Source organism: Salvelinus sp. IW2-2015, unplaced genomic scaffold (assembly GCF_002910315.2).
Source record: "Salvelinus sp. IW2-2015 unplaced genomic scaffold, ASM291031v2 Un_scaffold2147, whole genome shotgun sequence".
Classification (NCBI taxonomy): Eukaryota; Metazoa; Chordata; class Actinopteri; order Salmoniformes; family Salmonidae; genus Salvelinus; species Salvelinus sp. IW2-2015.
The window spans coordinates 98,664-120,578 of record NW_019943479.1 but is presented as its reverse complement, the minus strand read 5'-3'; the positions used below and the strand labels follow the sequence as shown (position 1 = coordinate 120,578).

General features: G+C 44.5%; 1 protein-coding gene, 1 long non-coding RNA gene and 1 pseudogene across 2 annotated transcripts; 2 read left to right on the top strand and 1 right to left on the bottom strand.

Moving 5' to 3' along the window:
• Nucleotides 1-797: 797 nt before the first annotated feature.
• On the bottom strand, nucleotides 798-5,372 carry LOC112073103 (protein dpy-30 homolog). The gene is made up of 4 exons (XM_024140456.2): nucleotides 5,160-5,372; nucleotides 3,128-3,168; nucleotides 1,543-1,685; nucleotides 798-1,122 (listed from the first exon to the last, which is right to left on the bottom strand). Exons 1-4 carry the CDS (start codon nucleotides 5,167-5,169, stop codon nucleotides 1,050-1,052), a joined length of 267 nt encoding a protein of 88 aa, XP_023996224.1. The 5' UTR covers nucleotides 5,170-5,372; the 3' UTR covers nucleotides 798-1,049.
• A 100-nt stretch (nucleotides 5,373-5,472) lies between these two features.
• LOC112073105 (spastin-like) overlaps nucleotides 5,473-21,915 on the top strand; it is a 27,165-nt pseudogene continuing 10,722 nt past the window's right edge.
• On the top strand, nucleotides 11,066-13,655 carry LOC139025021 (uncharacterized). Its single transcript, XR_011476450.1, has 2 exons — nucleotides 11,066-13,477; nucleotides 13,532-13,655. It is a non-coding gene; the product is annotated as an uncharacterized lncRNA (long non-coding RNA).

The window sequence follows — 21,915 nt, the reverse complement described above, 5'->3', positions numbered from 1 at the left end:
GTAGCCATGTAAATTCGACAAGGTTAAAAATATAATAGCCTAATTGACAAATAATTTTCTGTGAATAGATCTCCCCGGAAACATGCATATTAGAGCCTTATACTGTATGTGAACATGTCTAGTTAGATACAGTTCCTGGCTTTGAAGTAGCCTACTGTATCCATTGAATGAGGGAATAATATGGTTGTAATATTTTATATCAAGGGTGGCAACCATCCTCCAGGATAGCTACTGGGTGTGCAGGCTTTTGTTCAAGCCCTGCTCTAACCACATTGTAGCCCTAAACATCAGCCGCTCAACAGGACCTTGGGCAGACTTGGGTGTTTCGGGGCTGGATCAAAAGCCAAGCCTGCACAAAACAGGAGCTCTCCAGATGGAGGGTTGACCACATGTTGACAAGGGCACAACGGCAGGAGATGGTAGGCCTACATGGGATCAGACACAGCAGCCATTGAAATGTTAATAATGCTTACTTTTCCAAGCTATAATGAAAATGTGGTTAAAAGTCATGGAGAAGTAAATGGAAAATGTGTAAGAACCCTTAAACAGTGAATAATCAGAAGTTTCTATATAGCATAATGTAATTTGTGAATTTCAGTGAATGTAGTCTAGTGGACCGATTTGGGAAATGACAGCTCCTGAATTTATTTAATCCCAAGTCAAGCACTGCTTACTAGCAATGATTTAGCTGATCTTTACTTTACAGGAGGAAAGTTTTACTTACAATGACTGTGATATTTGGTTCTCTTATGAATGCAGAATGTTCTAAATCAGAATATCAATCAGAATATCAGACATTTGATATCAGTCATGGATGTTTAATGGGTATATGTGGGGAAGTAACACACTAACACGTACAGTCAATTACAGAAACAAAAATAGTGTTTGTTCAACAAACATGTATAATAGAAAATAATAAGAAATCAGTATACTCCAGCCGGTACATACAGTATAGAAAAAAACAAAAAACACTTTACAATTCAGATGCAAAATGAAACACACAGCTTGTCTCTGATGATAAGTCGACCAGTGTAGTTTCTTCAGAGGTGTTAGATGCGGTCCTCATATTGAGACTTGTTCTGGAGGAGATGTGCAGCTAGAAATTCAATGGGATTATGAGGCCTGGAAGAGAAGAGCTAGGATTAATACAAATAAAACGTAAATAAAATTATATAATATCTTTATTGGTCCATTATACAGAAACATGTTGTTTTATTTGGCACAGCGTCCAATAATAACAACGAGGGCATTATTCAGTGTGCGAGTATCTATTCTTTATTTCAGTGCCCAGCCTAACCACACAACACAGGCTGATGTTGTGAGACTGGGGATATACAGCATAAGAGACAAGGAAAGGATATGTATTGGAGCCTGGTTCATCTATGTTTCTTCCTAGGTTGCTGCCTTCTAGGGACTGTTTCCCCCTAGCCATTGTGCTTCTGCCTACTTGCTTGCTCGTTCAGGTTTTAGGCGGGGTATCTGTAAAGCACTTTGACGAAAAAAAAAAAAGAACCTTATTAAATTTGATGTATTTAAGCCCACCGTTCTTTGGCTAACACAGAGAGCCCCTGTAGAAGGACTGGCACCACAGTCTGGTCCAGATATGCCCGTGTTGGGAGAGACTGAAGATCCACTTTCTGTTTAGACATCTTCTCTGTGTTGGACCTCTCGGTATCCTCGATCTTCTGGAAGGGAGGAGTAATGTAGAAGCATGTCAGCCTGTATTTCCCTAGCTTCACCATCATGTAGACAGTAAAGTTATTATTAAACAGTAACATCGATGTCTATAACATGGGCTAATACTTCCCTAACCTCAGCTCAAGGCTTCATTCACTTTGAGGTGAAACCCTGTAGCAGAGGCTAATATTTCCCTAAAACAGTCACACACCAGAATCTGGTCTTACGGGAGACGTTGAATATGGCGATTCTCCTTTAAACGCAGGAAGCATCCATTCACCAGGTTTTCAAGCTTAATAATGTCAAAATATGTTCAAAGAATGGAGTTTCTCTGAGCAACTATCGTCATTACTGCCAGTATGTACATCCAAAACAGGTTTAAATAAAGTTACATGCAACTGGAAAAATGCCTTGTCTGAAAATAATATAAATATTTTATTTGACCATCTGCCAAATCAACCTCTACTGCATCTCCCTCAATATTAGTCATGTAATTACAATACACTGAATAAAGCCCATCTAGAAATGTACAGTTACTGTAAAAATGTAGCCTAGTGTCTACTGAATAAAGGCCATCTAGAAATATATAAATCACTGTAAAACTATAGCCTAGTCTCTACTGAATAAAGTCCATCTAGAAATATATAAATCACTGTAAAAATGTAGCCTAGTGTCTATTGAATAAAGTCCATCTAGAAATATATAAATCKCTGTAAAAATGTAGCCTAGTGTCTACTGAATAAAGTCCATCTAGAAATATATAAATCACTGTAAAAATGTAGCCTAGTGTCTACTGAATAAAGCCCATCTAGAAATATATAAATCACTGTAAAAATGTAGCCTAGTGTCTACTAAATAAAGCCCATCTAGAAATATATAAATCACTGTAAAAATGTAGCCTAGTGTCTACTGAATAAAGCCCATCTAGAAATATATAAATCACTGTAAAAATGTGTCTCCTAAATCTACTTACATTAAATATTATTACATGTAGCACGGCTGAAACAGATTGTTATGAGGTTAATACACTGTTGTTGTAGGTGATAAAAATCAGACCTTTCCTGCTGCTGGATCAGCCGACCTGTGGGTGGCAGTAATGAGTGAATTTAATTGGAGGTGCAGAAGAGGTGGATTTGACACATGCACACTTGGTCAAAAAAATTATACTTTGAATTTTTCCAGACAATGTATTTTTTCCCCGGGTGCATGTAACTTTTTATTTCATCCTTTTGTGGAAGTACATACCGGCCGTAACGGTAGCAATGACGCTAGTTGTTCAGCGAAACGCCATTCTTTGGTAAGTACCAAAACGTATTTGGACATTTATTAAGCTTGAAAATCTGGTGAATGGCAAGTTGAATGGCTGCTTCCTGGGTTTAAATGAGAATCGCCATATTCAACGTCTCCTGTAAGCCCAGACTCTGATTCAACACACAGTACAGTAACTTACAGCTGTATGACTCTCCATGCTCTGATCCATGCCCGTGTGATCTGAATGTCAACAAAACACAATGTGAGTAAAAAGGCAAAGGTGTTGATCAGGTATCCAAGTCAGGGCTTGAAACAAAGTGACTTAGCTGTTCTATTTCTATGATAGCATTGGTCTCTGTTCTGATCAAAATGTCAAAGCATCCAACCATCTGCAGAAAACAGATGGAAATGATTCTAGCAGCTAGTCTCTGTCAACTGTACATGACGGCGGGGTTGGGGAAGCCACTCTGAACATGACGGTGGCGTTGGGGAAGCCACTCTGAACATGACGGTGGCGTTGGGGAAGCCACTCTGAACATGACGGTGGCGTTGGGGAAGCCACTCTGAACATGATGACGGCGGCGGGGAAGCCACTCTGAACATGATGACGGCGGCGGGGAAGCCACTCTGAACATGACGACGGCGGCCGCGGGGTTGAGGAGGCTGAACATGATGATGGCGGGGTTGGGGGCGGGGCTGGGGAAGGAAATGACTTCACACTGGAAGAAGTTAAGCTACACTAAAGCCACCTTTAAGAAAAAAACTGTTTAGTGAACTAAAGTTACTTCAGGAAAAAACAAATAAAAATAACTATGAAAATAAAAACAAACATTTACTACACAACAGAGGATTAAAAAACAAAATAATAACAAAATGGACTATTAAAAAGCACCCCAAGGAAAGGCAAATCTAAAAATGTGTGTTTTAAGATCTCTACTAAATATGTCCACAGATTCAGACCCATCAGGTTCTCTGACAGGCTATTCCAGAGGCTGGGGGCATAGTAACTAAAGGCTGTCTCTCCATGCCTCTTGGTCCTAGGCTTTGGGATAGTTATAAGGCTGCCTCTCCATGCCTCTTGGTCCTGGGCTTTGGGATAGTTAAAAGGTTGTCTCTCCATGCCTCTTGGTCCTAGGCTTTGGGATAGTTATAAGGTTGTCTCTCCATGCCTCTTGGTCCTAGGCTTTGGGATAGTTATAAGGCTGCCTCTCCATGCCTCTTGGTCCTAGGCTTTGGGATAGTTATAAGGCTGTCTCTCCATGCCTCCTGGTCCTAGGCTTTGGGATAGTTAAAAGGCCAGAGGACTTGAGGGACCTACTGGGTACATAACTTAAAGCATGTCTGACATGTATTGGGGTGCACAATCATGGATTGATTTAAAAACCAATAGAATAATCTTCAAATATATTCTAAAACTCACAGGCAGCCAGTGCAGAGACCTTTAAACCGGTGTAATGTGTTCTCTCCGTCTGGTCTTGGTCAGTACACTGCAGCATACTGTATGTTTTGCAGTTGACCAATAGCTTTCTTGGGTAGACCAGACAGGAGAGCATTACAGTAGTCAAGCCTGCTTGTAATAAAAGCATGGAGGAGTCTCTCTGTATCAGCCCGAGAGAGAAACAGCTGCACTTTGGCAATGTTCCTCAGGTGGTAAAAAGCTATTTTGGCCACATTCCAAATATGTAATTCAAAATTCCAGCAACTTTACACAGCCATTGAAGACGAGTGGGACAACATTCCATAGGCCACAATCAACAGATTCATCAACTCTATACTAAGGAGGAGATGTGTTGCACTGCATGAGGCAAATGGTGGTCACACCAGATACTGACTGGTTCTGATCCAAGCAGCTACTTTTTTATTGTCCTTATTTTTTTTCCTAAGGTAGTATCTGACCAACAGATCTGTATTCCCTTTCATGTTGAAATCCATGTATTAGTGCCCAATTTATTTACATTAACTGATTTCCTTATATGAACTGTAACACAGTAAAATCTTCGAAATTGTTTAGTTGATATTTTCTATATACATGTAACGTTAATTGTTCATTTACTCCCCAACACTGGACAAGTCGCCAACTATGAGCTAGCTAATGTTAGCTTGCTAGCTACTCGACGTGGTCTCTAATCTTCGGTTTCTAAAAACGCTTATAAATCTGAAACCCGCTGCAAATAAATATTTGCTACATGATCTTAGGCGTTAGATATTAGTATAATCGTATCTTTGGTTACCTTCTGCCATGGTTTATGTTGGTTCCTAAATTGATGTCGCCGCCGAAACAACAAACAGCCAGAGAGAACTAACCGAGCAGTCGTCAGAAAATTAGGCGCTTTGATTGGCTATCCAAATTCCGGAAATGTGACTTTTAAAGGGCTAGTACTGACATTTCTGAACGCAGTTCCACAGATTATCTATTATATTGACCAGATGCTCAAATGACCGCTCTAACAATGAAAATAAATGTCTTTAGAAATGGAAGGTAGTCGGGAGGACGCAAGATCAGGTGGGACCATTCCAGCCAATGAGAGGGCAGATATGCGCTTGAACAACGGGAAGATCTCCAATATAAAGTGTTCTTTTTCCCTCAAAGTTGTCGGGATGTCACTTATCCTACTTATATCAGTACACTCGTAAGAACCTAAACATTACGAAACTTTTATTCGATTAAATAAGCCACAAGTAACAAATAAACCATTAAATTGTGTTTAATTAACCAAACGCGACACTCATTGATCTCCATACAAAAACTCGCCGCTTGTTGAGCGGAGGAAAAAAGTGAACTTGGAGAAGACAGATTTTGGGCCTAGTTATCGCCCTCGCTTCGCGTCTTCCCCCGTTATTTCTAAAAATAACGAATATTACATTACTTTTGGTATGCCACGGTAAACTTCCACACTATTTATCTACTGTCAGTGCTTATCGATTTACGTGACTGAAATACATTATATTTTCTTATATACACTTATTACGGTATTTAGGATCTTGTTTAAATGTTTGACAAGTGCGGTAGTTCTACGCATGCGTAACTCCAACTTCCTGTTCCAACAAAACACCGATGTCCTGGAACTGTGTGGACTGGGTCTTTACATTGGTTTTGTTATTATTGTAAAATAGACACGTTTACGATCATCTGTCGTATATAAAAATGGTTAGAGATATAATAATACATTGCTGAGGACGCTGACAACATTTTCTGGTGTATAGTTCTCTCTGTTTACTTCTGTATTTGAGAATCTGATGTAGCTAGCGACTGTAACTGGTTGTACATTATTTCACTACCATGTCGGCCAAAGTTAGAGCGGGGGACAGCAAAGACAACGGAGAAATCATTAGAAACTACCATAAACGAGCATTTGAATACATATCCGTGGCACTAAAGATCGACGAAGATGACAAAGGTTGAATGCATCTCCTTATCTTAAAAAAAATATATATTATATATGTTTATCATACATTAGCATCGATGAAACCAAGAGAGTTTTACAATGTCAAAACTGTTGGTTGCATCGAAGCCAATCATACATGTTGTGTAACTGTATGCAAGCATATGCAACGGCACACTGGGAGTGTTTGTATGTCTGTCTACTCTCTCTCTGTGTGACTGAGCCTGTGGGTTTGTTATGGCAGGTGTCAAGGAGGAGGCAGTCCAGTGGTATCAGAAAGGCATTGCAGAGCTTCAAAGGGGGATTGCTATTGAAGTCACAGGACAAGGTAAGCTACTTCCTACCTCATCATCTTTCAAGTTAATATCAGGTTGTTTGTGTTGTGGCTGTTGACCAGGTACCATCTTTCACTTTAGGAGAACATAGTGATCGTTCAAAGAGGCTTCAAACTAAGATGATCAGCAATCTCACCATGGCAAAGGACCGACTCGCTCTTCTAGGTCAGCTCTCTGATGATGTTGAGAACGTTGTTTTAGATTGTATCACATCATGGTGACTTCCCATACTGGTAATGTATGAGGCATGCTGCAGTCTTCATGATGACTCGCCATACTGGTAATATATGAGGCATGCTGCAGTCTTCATGATGACTCACCATACTGGTAATATATGAGGCATGCTTGCGTTTCATGATGACTCCCAATACTGGTTAATATGAGGCATGCTGCAGTCTTCAATGATGACTCACCATACTGGTAATATATGAGGCATGCTGCAGTCTTCATGATGACTCCCCATACTGGTAATGTAGAGGCATGCTGCAGTCTTCATGATGACTACCATACTGTAATATATGAGGCATGCTGCAGTCTTCATGATGACTCCATACTGGTAATATATGAGGCATGCTGCAGTCTTCATGATGACTCACCATACTGGTAATATATGCATGCTGCAGTCATGTGCCATATGATGAGCTGCTGCACTTCATGATGACTCCCATACTGGTAATATATGAGGCATCTGGCTCTTCATGATGACTCACCATACTGGTAATATATGAGGCATGCTGCAGTCTTCATGATGACTCCCATACTGGTATATATGAGCATGCTGCAGTCTTCATGATGACTCCCATACTGGTAAATATGAGGCATCTGCAGTCTTCATGATGACTCACCATACTGGTACAATATTGAGCATGCTCAGTCTTCATGATGACTCACCATACTGGTTATATGAGGCATGCTGCAGTCTTCATGATGACTCACCATACTGGTAATATATGAGGCATGCTGCATCTTGATACTACATACTGGTAATATATGAGCATGCTGCAGTCTCTCTCATAACACTTTGATGCGCACACTTAGATTTTGAGCTATATAGATTTGTGCTGTAAAAAATCCCTGACCAAGATCAATATTCTCTCTCTCACTCAAAAGGTTTAAAAGAGATGACATTCAAGTGTATATTACAGCTATGTGTTTAGCAATTGCAAATATTGTATACTAAGTTTTTTATTTTTTATTTAACCTTGTAGGTCTCTTTTCCATCTCGCTTACTCTCTCACCCTCTGTCTCTCTCACCCTCTCTCTCTCCACCTCTCTCACCTCTGTCTCTCTCCATCCTCTCTCACCTCGTCTCTCATCCTGTCTCTCTCCATCCTCTCTCTCTCCATTCTCTCTCTCTCACCTTTCTCTCTCCATTCTCTCTCTCTCTCTCTCACCTCTCTCTCTCTCATCCTCTCTCTCTCTCACCCTCTCCTCTCTCAACCTTTGTCTCTCTCCATCCTCTCTCTCAACCTCTCCCTCTCATCCTCTCTCTCTCCCTCTGTCTCTCTCCATCCTCTCTCTCTCACCCTCTGTCTCTCTCCATCCTCTCTCTCTCACCCTCTGTCTCTCTCCATCCTCTCTTCACCACAGAAGGTGCATCAGCTTCTAAAACAAGACACAGCCCTCAGAGTCACCAGCCATCTCCCTACCCCTCAGTTGAGGCCTTCTTGGTCCAAAGAACAGCCAGTCCAGTGTTCTAATGTCCAGTCACAGCAAAGCCAGCAAGCACTGGCCAAGCAGGACCAACAATATCAAGGTATCCTGGACAGGTCTGTCCCCGCCTGTCCCATTAAAGTACAGGCCTTTCTATTCCGTCCTGGTCCATTAAAGTACAGGCCTTCCTATCCCGTCTCCTATCCTCTAGTCCATAAATATTTATCTAGTCTATAACCACCCGTAACAGTTTACAGAAAACAACGTTTTTGAGTTGTAATTTGTCTTAAATACTGTTTCAAATGGACGTGTTGCTCATAGTGATCCTTTTGTTTTATGGTCTGTGAAATGTTTGTTTCATGGTCTATGATATGTGCACTTATGGAGTGTTCTCTCTAAGTTGTCCCTCGGGCTGCAGGAAGAGGACAGAATGAGAGACCAGCAGCATCAGCATCGAAGGAACCACAGAAGAGGACATGAGAACTTTAAGAATGTGGACAGCAAACTGGCCAGCTTCCATACTGAATGAAATCGTAGACGGGTAGGATAGATGAGCTCTCTGCATAGCCCAGTCCAGGAGATATCTGTGTAGCCAGTCCCGGCTTATCCGCGTAGCCCGGTCCCGGAGATATCGCGTAGCCCGGTCCGGCGCTATCCGCGTAGCCGGTCCAGGAGCTATCCGCGGAGCCCGGTCCCGCGCTATCCGCCGTACCCGTCCCGGCGCTACCCGTAGCCGGTCCCGGAGAATCCGCGTAGCCCGGTCCCGGCGCTATCCGCATAGCCCGTCCAGGAGCTATCTGCGTAGCCCGGTCCCGGCGCTATCCGCGTAGCCCGTCCCGGAGATATCGCGTAGCCCGTCCGGAGTTTCCGCGTAGCCGGTCCCGGAGTTTCCGGTAGCCCGGTCCGCGCTATCCGCGTAGCCCGGTCCCGCGCTATCCGCGTAGCCCGGTCCCGGCGCTATCCGCGTAGCCCGGTCCAGCTATCCGCGTAGCCCGGTCCAGGAGCTACCGCAGGCCCTGTCCCGGCGCTATCCGCGTAGCCCGGTCCAGGAGCTATCGCGTAGCCTTTGGTTATGTCTGGGGAGTTGGCTATACAGTACTAACAGATGTGTGACCAGGCCTAGATAGAGAACCCTCAGCACATTCAATGGAGGGATTCTAGAGACGATGATATGGATAGGCAGTGGACCGCATCAGGATCAAATTAAACGTTGATTCTTGGGGATGCCTGACGTCAAAATCTTAGACTTTTGAGATGGCACACACACTGACACTTTGTTAAGGCGGTGCCTATCTTCCTGTAATTACAACCCATGACTGTAATTGAGACTGCTGTGTGCTGTAGTCATTTAAACATGTGTGTTTATTCAGTGGGTCATCAGTGAGCTTTGAAGACATAGCGGTCAGGAGCTGGCTAAACAAGCTCTTCAGGAGATAGTCATTCCTACCTGCACTCAGACCTGGGTGGCATGTTTCTTCTACTCTGGTTATGAGCTGCTATCTGTCAGTAATGAGCTGCTATCTGTCAGAATGTGCTGCAGCTTATGCTATCTGTCAGCTATGAGCTGCTATCTGTCAGCTATGAGCTGCTATCTGTCAGCTATGAGCTGCTACTCGTCAGTTATGAGCTGCTAACTGTCAGCTATGAGCCTATCTGTCAGCTATGAGGCTGCATCTGTCAGTTATGAGCTGCTATCTGTCAGTTATAGCTGCTATCTGTCAGCTATGAGCTGCTATCTGCGTATGAGCTGCTATCTGGTCTAATTATGCTGCTATTGTCAGCTATAAGTGCTTCTGTCAGCTATGAGCTGCTATCTGTCAGTTATGAGCTTGCTATCTGTCAGCTATGAGCTGCTATCTGCAGCTATGAGTGCTACTGTCAGCTATGAGCTGCTATCTGTCAGCTATGAGCTGCTATCTGCAGTATGAGTCTATCTGTCAGCTATGAGCTGCTATCTGTCAGCTATGAGCTGCTATCTGTGTTATGAGTTACTGCACTATGAGCTGCTATCTGTCAGCTATGACTGCTATTGTCAGTTATGATGCTATCTGTAGCTATGAGCTGCTATCTGTCAGTATGAGCTGCTATCTTCAGCTATGAGCTGCTATCTGTGCAGCTATGAGCTGCTATCTGTCAGCTATGAGCTGCTAATCTGTCAGCTATGAGCGCTATCTGTCAGCTATGAGCTGCTATCTGTCAGCTATGAGCGCTATCTGTCAGTTATGAGCTGCATCTTCAGCTATGAGTGCTATCTGTAGTAATAGCTGCACTGTCAGTTATGGCTATCTGTTCAGTATGAGCTGCTATCTGTCAGCTATGAGCTGCTATCTGTCAGCTATGACGATGCTATCGTCAGTTATGAGCTGCTATCTGTCAGCTATGAGCTGCTATCTGTCAGCTATGAGCTGCTATCTGTCAGTTATGAGCTGCTATCTGTCAGCTATGAGCTGCTATCTGTCAGCTATGAGCTGCTATCTGTCAGCTATGAGCTGCTATCTGTCAGCTATGAGCGCTACTGTCAGTAGGCTTGATATTGTCGCTATGGCTGCTTTGTCAGTTATGCTGATATCTGTCAGCTATGAGCTGCTATCTGTCAGCTATGAGCTGCTATCTGTCAGTATAGCTGCATTGTCAGCTAGACTATCTGTCAGTTATGAGCTGATATCTGTCAGCTATGGGCTGTATCTGTTCAGCTATGAGCTGCTATCGCAGCTTAGCTGCTATCTGTCAGTTATAGCTGATATCTGTCAGCTATGGGCGTGCTATCTGTCAGCTATGAGCTGCTATCTGTCAGTTATGCCTGATTCACATTCTAGGGTACCCAAGTCAAGCTGAGATGCTTTGGTCTGGCCTGTTTACACATCCAGCATATCTGCTGAAAAGGACCATTTGAAATGAAAATATCCGAGCCAGCACAGTACAGTTGAGGTCGTCCCTATTTTGGGAATCGGGCTTCACAGTTGTCTTGTTATCTCTAGTCCAGTCTGTTGTCTCTAGTCAAATCCAATCAAAGTTTATTTGTCACGTGCGCCGAATATAACAGGTGTAGACCTTACAGTGAAATGCTTACTTACCTAACCAACGGTGCAATTTTTAAGTAAAAAACAGGTATTAGGTGAACAATAGATAAGTAAGGAAATAAAAAACAGTAAATAACAGTGAATAATAACAGTAGGGAGGCTGTATACAGTAGGGAGGCTGTATACAGTAGGGAGGCTGTATACAGTAGGGAGGCTGTATACAGTAGAGAGGCTATATACAGTAGAGAGGCTATATACAGTAGAGAGGCTATATACAGTAGAGAGGCTATATACAGTAGTGAGGCTATATACAGTAGTGAGGCTATATACAGTAGTGAGGCTATATACAGTAGAGAGGCTATATACAGTAGATAGGCCATATACAGGCACCGGTTAGTCGGGCTAATTGAGGTAGTATGTAGATGAATGTATAGTTCAAGTGACCATGCATATATGATAAACAGAGAGTAGCAGCAGTGTAAAGAGGGAGGGGGAAATGCAAATAGTCTGGGTAACCATTTCATTACCTGTTCAGAAGTGTTATGGCTTGGGGGTAAAAACTGTTGAGAAGCCTTTTGGTCCTAGACTTGGCACTCCGGTACCACTTGACATGCGGTAGTAGAGAGAACAGTCTATGACTGGGGTGGCTGAAGTCTTTGACAATTTTTAGGGCCTTCCTCTTACACCGCCTGGTATAGAGGTCCTGGATGACAGGAAGCTTAGCCCCAGTGATGTACTGGGCCGTACGCACTACCCTCTGTAGTGCCTTGCGGTCGGAGGCCGAGCAGTTGCCGTACCAGGCAGTGATGCAACCAGTCAGGATGCTCTCGATGTTGCAGCTGTAGAACCTTTTGAGGATCTGAGGACCCATGCCAAATCTTTTTAGTTTCCTGAGGGGGAATAGGCATTGTGCCCTCTTCACGACTGTCTTGGTGTGCTTGGACCATGTTAGTTTGTTGGTGATGTGAACACCCAAGGAACTTGAAGCTCTCAACCTGCTCCACTACAGCCCCGTCGATGAGAATGGGGGTGTGCTCGGTCCTCCTTTTCCGGTAGTCCACAATCATCTACTTAGTCTTGGTTACGTTGAGGGATAGGTTGTTATTCTGGCACCACCCGGCCAAGTCTCTGACCTCCTCCCTATAGGCTGTCTCGTCGTTGTCGATGATCAGGCCTACCAGTGTTGTGTCGTCTGCAAACTTAATGATGGTGTTGGAGTAGTGCCTGGCCGTGGGGTCATGAGTGAACAGGGAGTACAGGAGGGGACTGAGCACGCACCCCTGAGGGGCTCCAGTGTTGAGGATCAGCGTTACGGATGTGTTGTTACCTACCCTTACCACCTGGGGGCGGCCCGTCAGGAAGTCCAGGATCCAGTTGCAGAGGGAGGTGTTTAGTCCCAGGGTCCTTAGCTTAGTGATGACCTTGGAGGGCACTATGGTGTTGAACGCTGAGCTGTAGTCAATAAACAGCATTCTCACATAGGTGTTCCTTTTGTCCAGGTGGGAAAGGGAAGTGTGGAGTGAAATAGAGATTGCATCATCTGTTGATCTGTTTTGACGGTATGCAAATTGGAGTGGGTCTAGGGTTTCTGAGATAATGGTGTTGATGTGATCCATGACCAGCCTTTCAAAGCACTTCATGGCTACGGACGTGAGGGCTACGGGTCTGTAGTCATTTAGGCAGGTTACCTTCGTGTTCTTGGGCACAGGGACTATGGTGGTCGGCTTGAAGCATGTTGGTATTACAGACTCAATCAGGGACATGTTGAAAATGTCAGTGAAGATACCTGCCAGTTGGTCAGCACATGCCCGGAGCACACGTCCTGGTAATCCGTCTGGCCCCGCAGCCTTGTGTATGTTGACCTGTTTAAAGGTCTTACTCACGTCGGCTACGGAGAGCGTGATCACACAGTCGTCTGGAACAGCTGATGCTCTCATGCATGCCTCAGTGTTGCTTGCCTCAAAGCGATCATAGAAGTGATTTAGCTCGTCTGGTAGGCTCGTGTCACTGGGCAGCTCGCGGCTATGCTTCCCTTTGTAGCTTGCCAGCCCTGCCGCATAAGATGAGCGTCGGAGCCGGTGTAGTACGATTCAATCTAGTCCAGTCTGTAGTCCAGTCTATGGTGGTGGTGCTGTCTCTAGTCCAGTCTATGGTGGTGGTGCTGTCTCTAGTCCAGTCTATAGTGTTGTGCTGTCTCTACTCCAGTCTATAGTGTTGTCTCTAGTCCAGTCTATAGTGTTGTGCTGTCTCTAGTCCAGTCTATGGTGTTGTGCTGTCTCTAGTCCAGTCTATAGTGTTGTGCTGTCTCTACTCCAGTCTATAGTGTTGTCTCTAGTCCAGTCTATAGTGTTGTGTTGTCTCTAGTCCAGTCTATGGTGTTGTGTTGTCTCTAGTCCAGTCTAATGGTGTTGCTGTCTCTAGTCCCCAGTCTATAGTGTTTGTGCTGTCTCTAGTCCAGTCTATGGTGTTGTGTTGCTCTCTAGTCCATCTATGGTGTTTGTGTGTCTCTAGTCCAGTCTATTGTAGTGTCTGTGTGTGTCTCTCAGTTCCAGTCTATGGTGTGTCTCTAGTCAGTCTATGGTCGTTGTTGTCTCTAGTCCAGTCTATGTGTGTTGTCTCTAGTCCAGTCTATGTGTTGTGTTGTCTCTAGTCCAGTCTATAGTGTTGTGTTGTCTCTACCCCAGTCTATGGTGTTGTTGTCTCTAGTCCAGTCTATAGTGTTTGTGCTGTCGTCTAGTCCAGTCTATGGTGTGTGTTGTCATTCTAGTCCAGCTCATGGTGTTTGTTGTTGTCTCTAGTCCAGTCTCTATAGTGTTGTGTTGTCTCTAGTCAGTCTATGTGTTGTGTTGTCTCTAGTCAGTCTATTGGTGTTGTGTCTGTCTCTAGTCCAGTCTATGGTGTTGTCTCTAGTCCATGCTATGGTGTTGTGTTGTCTCTAGTCCAGTCTATGTGTTGTGTTCTATCCAGTCTATGGTGTTGTGTTGTCTCTAGTCCAGTCTATAGTGTTGTGTGTCTCTAGTCAGTCATAGTGTTGTGTTGTCTCTAGTTCCAGTCTATGGTGTTGTGTCTCTAGTCCAGTCTATGTGTTGTGGGTCTCAGTCCAGTCTTAGTGGTGTTGTGCTGTCTCTAGTCCAGTCTATGGTTGTTGTGTTGTCTCTAGTCCAGTATGCTGTTGTGCTGTCTCTAGTCCAGTCTATGGTGTTTTGTCTCTTAGTCCAGTCTATGGTGTTGTCTGTCTCTAGTCCAGTCTATGGTGTTGTGCTGTCTCTAGTCCAGTCTATGGTGTTGTGCTGTCTCTAGTCCAGTCTATGGTGTGCTGTCTCTAGTCCAGTCTATGGTGGTGTTGTCTCAGTCCAGCTATGGTGGTGTGTTGTCTCTAGTCCAGTCTATCGTGTTGTGTGTCTCTAGTCCAGTCTTATGGTGGTGTGCTGTCTGTCCAGTCTATGGTGTGTGCTGTCTCTAGTCCAGTCTATGGTGTGTGCTGTCTCTAGTCCAGTCTATGGTGTGTGCTGTCTCTAGTCCAGTCTATGGTGTTGTGCTGTCTCTAGTCCGCTCAGTTTCTATTGGTGTTGTTGTTCCCTCTAGCTGTTCACTGTCTCAGATCCCGGCACGAGGTCTGCTCTCTTCGGCCCGCCAGGCAACGGAAGACCATGCTGGTGAGTCAAACGTTTGTGACAATCAAATGACATACATGGTGTTGACTGCATGTTGAAGACATTATGCCTCTTTCTCATGATAATGATGTCTCTTTTGTCCCTCTACCCAGGCCAAAGCAGTAGAAATGGAGTCCTCTTTCTCATGATAATGATCTCTGTTGTCCTCTACCCAGGCAAAGCAGTAGAAATGGAGTCCTCTTTCTCATGATAATAAATTGATCTCTGTTGTCCTCTACCAGGCCAAAGCAGTAGAAATGGAGTCCTCTTTCTCATGATATAGATCTCTGTTGTCCCTCTACCCAGGCCAAAGCAGTAGAAATGGATCCTCTTTCTCATGATATAAATTGATCTCTGTTGCCTTCTCCCAGGCCAAAGCAGTAGAAATGGAGTCCTCTTTCTCATGATAAATAAATTGATCTCTGTTGTCCCTCTACCCAGGCCAAGCAGTAGAAATGGAGTCCTCTTTCTCATGAATAATACATTGATTCTGCTGCCCCTCTACAGGCCAAAGCAGTAGAAATGGAGTCCTCTTCTCATGATAATGATCTATGTTGCCCTCTACCCAGGCCAAAGCAGTAGAAATGGAGTGCTCTTTCTCATGATAAAATTGATCTCTGTTGTCCCTCTACCAGGCCAAAGCAGTAGAAATGGAGTCCTCTTTCTCATGATAATGACTCTGTTGTCCCTCTACCCAGCAAAGCAGTAGAAATGGAGTCCTCTTTCTCATGAAATATGACTCTGTTGTCCCTCTACCCAGGCCAAAGCAGTAGAAATGGAGTCCTCTTTCTCATGATAATGATCTCTGTTGCTCTACCAGGCCAAAGCAGTTGCCATGGAGTCCCACGCCACTTCTTTAACATCAGTGCTTCAGTCTGACTTCTAAATGGTGAGGAGTCTGAAGACTGTTGTCATTTACTGTGCCCAAAATGGCACCCTATTCTCTGGGTATGTGGACTAGACTCTTTAGACCAGGGTAGTGGACTACTGTAGACCAGGGTCTATAGGGTAGTGGACTACTGTTGACCAGGGTCCAGGTAGAGATGTCCCACCTAGTGTATTAACATTCGTGTTAGCTGAGTGATCAGTTAAACTATCAATAAGATAGTTTTAAAACCATTTTATAAAGTTGACCTTTTATGTTCCAGTGTAAAGTGTTTGTAGCAGTAGTTGTGACTTGAGTGACCTTTGACCCGTACCTCTCCTTTCCAGGTGGGAGAGGGAGAGAAGCTGGTCAGAGCTCTGTTTGCTGTGGCCAGAGAACTGCAGCCAGCCATCATCTTCATTGGTTGGTTTGAGTGATTGTATTGAATGTCTTTTTACCCATACAGTATACTCAACATGGTCCAACAGTGGTCTGACGTCCAACAGTGATATTTTAACTTGACATTTTCCATTGGTTATTCTTTTTTTTTAGTCTGTCCAAAAAACTGACCATTCGTTAGTTTAGTGTAATAATGGATTGGATTTTTATAGCGACTTTCTACATCATGAGGTACTCGAAGCGCTTTACATAGTGAGGGGTGAAGTGGACTAGTTAAAGATGCAGAAATCGCTCCTCCATTTCCTGGTTGCTAATATTCTAATAGTTTGCCTAATTTCAGTTTATGTGACTAAACAACTAAGTATAGTGTAGACAGTCATTGTACCATCGAAAGTGCTTTTCTATAACCAAAAATATTGTATTTTCAGCTGTTTGTAGCTGGTGTACAAAACCGAAAGTAAAAGATGCAAAAACTAAACTTAAGAACAAGAAGCATAGAAATAGCGCACATAGAACAGATCTACTGCTTCTTAGACTGGCTGTCAATGAGAAGGACAGATCTATAACACACATTTCTATGTGAATTTGGTCAGGTCGTCCAAAAAAGTGACATTTTACAGCTTTAATAAAAATGTTTTATGTTTGTTTGTTTCTGAGAGACTGAACAGACAGTAGCTATTCATTGACGTTGTGGTGACGCTCGCTGTGGTTCCTGTCTGTTTGCCGTCCTCCCAGATGAGATCGACAGCCTGCTCTGTGAGAGAAGGGAGGGAGAACACGATGCCAGCCGCCGGTTAAAAACTGAGTTTCTCATACAGTTTGATGGGGTAAGACCAACGACCATTTTAGTTATGTCACGGTAATGTTACTCGCGCTGCAATTATCAACGGTAGTTGTAATTCCTATATACTGTTTTATGAATGTTTCGTGTATGGGTTTTTTAATGAGCTACAAAATACCTTATGCACACTACATGACCAAAAGTATGTGGACACCTGCTCATCGAACATCTCATTCCAAAATCATGGGCGTTAATATGGAGTTGGTCCCCCGTTTGCTGCCATAACAGCCTCCTCTCTTCTGGGAAGGCTTTCCACTAGATGTTGGAACATTGCTGCTATAACAGCCTCCACTCTTCTGGGAAGGCTTTCCACTAGATGTTGGAACATTGCTGCTATATACAGCCTCCACTCTTCTGGGAAGGCTTTCCACTAGATGTTGGAACATTGCTTGCTATAACAGCCTCCTCTTCTGGGAAGGCTTTCCACAGATGTTGGAACATTGCTGCTATAACAGCCTCCACTTCTTCGGGAAGGCTTTCCACTAGATGTTGGACATTGCTGCTATATACAGCCTCCACTCTTCTGGGAAGGCTTTCCACAAGATGTTGGAACATTGCTGGCTATATACAGCCTCCACTCTTCTGGGAAGGCTTTCACTAGATGTTGGAACATTGCTGCTATAACAGCCTCCACTCTTCTGGGAAGGCTTTCCACTAGATGTTGGAACATTGCTGCTATAACAGCCTCCACTCTTCTGGGAGGCTTTCCACAGATGTTGGAACATTGCTGCTATAACAGCCTCCACTCTTCTGGGAAGGCTTCCACAGATGTTGGAACATTGCTGCTATAACAGCCTCCACTCTTCTGGGAAGGCTTTCCACTAGATGTTGGAACATTGCTGCTATAACAGCCTCCACTCTTCTGGGAAGGCTTTCCACTAGATGTTGGAACATTGCTGCTATAACAGCCTCCACTCTTCTGGGAAGCTTTCCACTAGATGTTGGAACATTGCTGCTATAACACCTCCACTCTTCTGGGAAGGCTTTCCACTAATGTTGGAACATTGCTGCTATAACAGCCTCCACTCTTCTGGGAAGGCCTTTCCTCTAGATGTTGGAACATTGCTGCGGGGACTTGCTTCCATTCAGCCACGAGCATTCGTGAGGTCGGGCACTGATGTTGGGTGATTAGGCCTGGCTCGCAGTCGGCGTTCCAATTCATCCCAAAAGGTGTTCGATAGGGTTGAGGTCAGGGCTCTGTGCAGGCCAGTCAAGTTCTTCCACACCGATCGCGACAAACCATTTCTGTATGGACCTCGCTTTGTTGCACGGGGGCAATGTCATGCTGAAACAGGAAAGGGCCTTCCCCAAACAGTTGCCACAAAGTTAGAAGCACAGAATCATCTAGAATGTCATTGTATGCTGTAGCGTTAAGATTTACCTTCACTGGAACTAAGGGGCCCAAACCATGAAAAACAGCCCCAGACCATTATTCCTCCTCCACCAAACTTTACAGTTGGCAGTATGGATTGGGGCAGATAGTGTTCTCCTGCCATCCGCCAAACCCAGATTCATCTGTCGGACTACCAGAAGGTGAAGCGTGATTCATCACTCCAGAGAACACGTTTCTACTGCTCCAGTGTCCAATGGCGGTGATCTTTACACCACTCCAGCCGACGCTTGGCATTGCTCATGGTGATCTTAGGCTCGTTTGCGGCTGCTCGGCCACGGAAACCCATTTCAAGAAGCTCCCGACGAACAGTTCTTGTGCTGACGTTGCTTCCAGAGTCAGTTTGGAACTCGGTAGTGAGTGTTGCAACCGATGACAGACAATTTTTATGCGCTTCAGCACCCGGCGGTCCCGTTCTGTGAGCTTGTGTGTCCTACCACTTCACGGCTGAGCCTAGACGTTTCCACTTCACAATGTTTCCACTTCAGAGTTAACCGGGGCAGCTCTAGCAAGGCAGAAATTTAACGGACTGACTTATTGGAAAGGTGGCATCCTATGACGGTGCCACGTTGAATGTCACTGAGCTCTTCAGTAAGGGCCATTCTACTGCCAATATTTTGTCTATGGAGATTGCATGGCTGTGTGCACAATGTTATACACCTGTCAGCAACGGGTGTGGCTGAAATGGCTGAATCCACTAATTTGAAGTGGTGTCCACATACTTTTGTATATCTGGTGTAGGTTTCCTTCAACAACACTAGTCTCCTGGATGGTTGCAGGTGCAGTCAGAAGGGGCAGAGAGGGTTCTGGTGATGGGAGCTACAAACAGACCACAGGAGCTGGACGAAGCTGTGCTCAGGTACTGGACACAACACAACACAGGAAGCTGTGCTCAGGTACTGGACACACCACAACACAGGAAGCTGTGCTCAGGTACTGAACAAAACAACACACACAGGAAGCTGTGCTCAGGTACTGGACACAACACAACACACACAGGAAGCTGTGCTCAGGTACTGAACACAACACAACACACACAGGAAGACCAAGCTGTGCTCAGGTACTGAACACAACACAACACACACAGGAAGACCAAGCTGTGCTCAGGTACTGGACACAACACACACAGGAAGCTGTGCTTCAGGTACTGGACACAACACAACACACACAGGAAGACCAAGCTGTGCTCAGGTACTCAACACAACACACACAGGAAGACCAAGCTGTGCTCAGGTACTGGACACAACACAACACACACAGGAAGACGAAGCTGTGCTCAGGTACTGGACACAACACACACAGGAAGACGAAGCTGTGCTCAGGTACTGGACACAACACACACAGGAAGCTGTGCTCAGGTACTGGACACAACACACACAGGAAGCTGTGCTCAGGTACTGAACACAACACACACAGGAAGACAAAGCTGTGCTCAGGTACTGGATATGATACACTCACACACACATATTTTATACACTGTGCTTCTACACCTGCATTGCTTGCTGTTTGGGGTTTTAGGCTGGGTTTCTGTACAGCACTTTGATATATCAGCTGATGTACGAAGGGCTATATAAATACATTTGATTTGAACCGGTTAATAACGCTCTGCACACAAAATAAAGTTCTGAAACGGTTTAAACTAAAAATAAGTAACATTTTATATCGTTCTTTTTTCAAAACCTCTGAAATCGTTATTTTGTTGCTGTTTACATTTAGCTCAACATTAAATGACCACTCAGTGCGGATYGAGCAGCTTGCTATGGAGCGGGTTAACTATGTACAGTGTAATGCATTGGACAGACCAGTGTAGGGCGRGAGATGTGACAAACGGGTGGGGAGAGAGGGTGAAGGAGGAGGGTTTGGCTTGTAGCACTGGGCATGTTGTAATGACATGCGTTATCTGAAATTAGGCCCACAGAATTGTACATGTGATATAGCAGCTTCTATGGAGGAAGGAACTTTGAATGTTTTTGAACTTCCTGGATTTGGTCCGATGTTAAAGCCAGAGGTAGCTAGCTAAGCTTGTGTGTGCAGAGCGGCACCGGAATGAAAATCAAAACACGTCTTATCTTTTTTTGGGGGGGGGGGGGGTTGTGAATAAATCCAACGCGAAACGTGTTCAATATAGTATCCTTAATTAGCATTAAAAAGTTTATCCATTATTTTCTAATAAAAAAAAATCTCTCTCTCTCTCTCCCTAATTTCCGAATCAGGCTTGTAACGTCAGTAGGCTACTGTAGCCTATGCTTCGGAGGGGGAGAGGCAGGTAGCCTAAAACGYCTAGGGAAAATAACGGTTCTGTTCCATAACCAGTATAGATCACTTTCATTCACAGTTCTGATTCTTTTCATGTCATTGTTGTCCTGTTTTCGGTTCTGTTCCCTGAACCGGTTCTAACCCCTGGTGACAATACTTAATTTGTTTTTTTGTTTTTCCTTTTACAGGCGATTTGCCAAAAGGGTGCATGTAGCCTTACCAACAGAGGAGGTAAATACATGTTGCATGTTTCGCCTTGTGCAGGACCGTCACTGAACGTTGTTCTGGCTTCAGTGGTTTACTGGGTAGATTTTCCGTTTTTTTTGTTAACCAATGTTATGTGTTTGCTATCATCATAGACTCGTTTCAAGTTGCTGAAGAATCTACTGGGAAAGCATGGACACCCACTCAACCAGAAGGAATTAGCCCATCTAGCAAAGTAAGTTTTCAGCATGGACACCCACTCAACCAGAAGCACCCCCCCCCCCCCCAAGCATAACCGTAGAGATAAACTATACAACTAAACATGCTCTAACAAAATATATACCTTCTCAGAATGACGGGGGGCTATTCAGGAAGTGATCTTAACGTCGTTGCTAAGGATGCTGCCTTGGACCAATCAGAGGTGAGTAAAAGCCTATCATTCAGCCTGTTCAATGCCCAAAAGTTATGGCTATATGCAATAGACAATGTACCTATTATAGCTATATACACTAACCGGACAGTTTATTAGGTACACCTCAGATCGCTCCTACCATATAAAGCAGGCAGACAGGCTTCAGTTACTGTTCCATGAAGTTAGAATGGGCAAAACTAGTGACTTTGAGCGTGGTATGATCGGTCGGTACAAAGCAGAACGGATCCATTATCACTGAAACAGCCGTCTCCTGGGCTTTTCACGCACGACAGCGTCTGGGTTTCCGAGAAACGTGTCGACAAACAAACAAAACACATCCAGTCAACGGCAGTCCTGTGGGGGAAAACAGCTCGTTGATGAAAGAGGTGGGGGGGGGGGGGGGGAAGCTCGTTGTGAAAGAGGTGGGGGGGAAACGGCTCGTTGATGAAAGAGGTGGGGGGGGGGGAAACAGCTCGTTGATGAAAGAGGTGGGGGGGAAACAGCTCATTGATGAAAGAGGTGTGGGGGGGGGAAACAGCTCGTTGATGAAAGAGGTGAAAGGGAGAATGGCAAGAA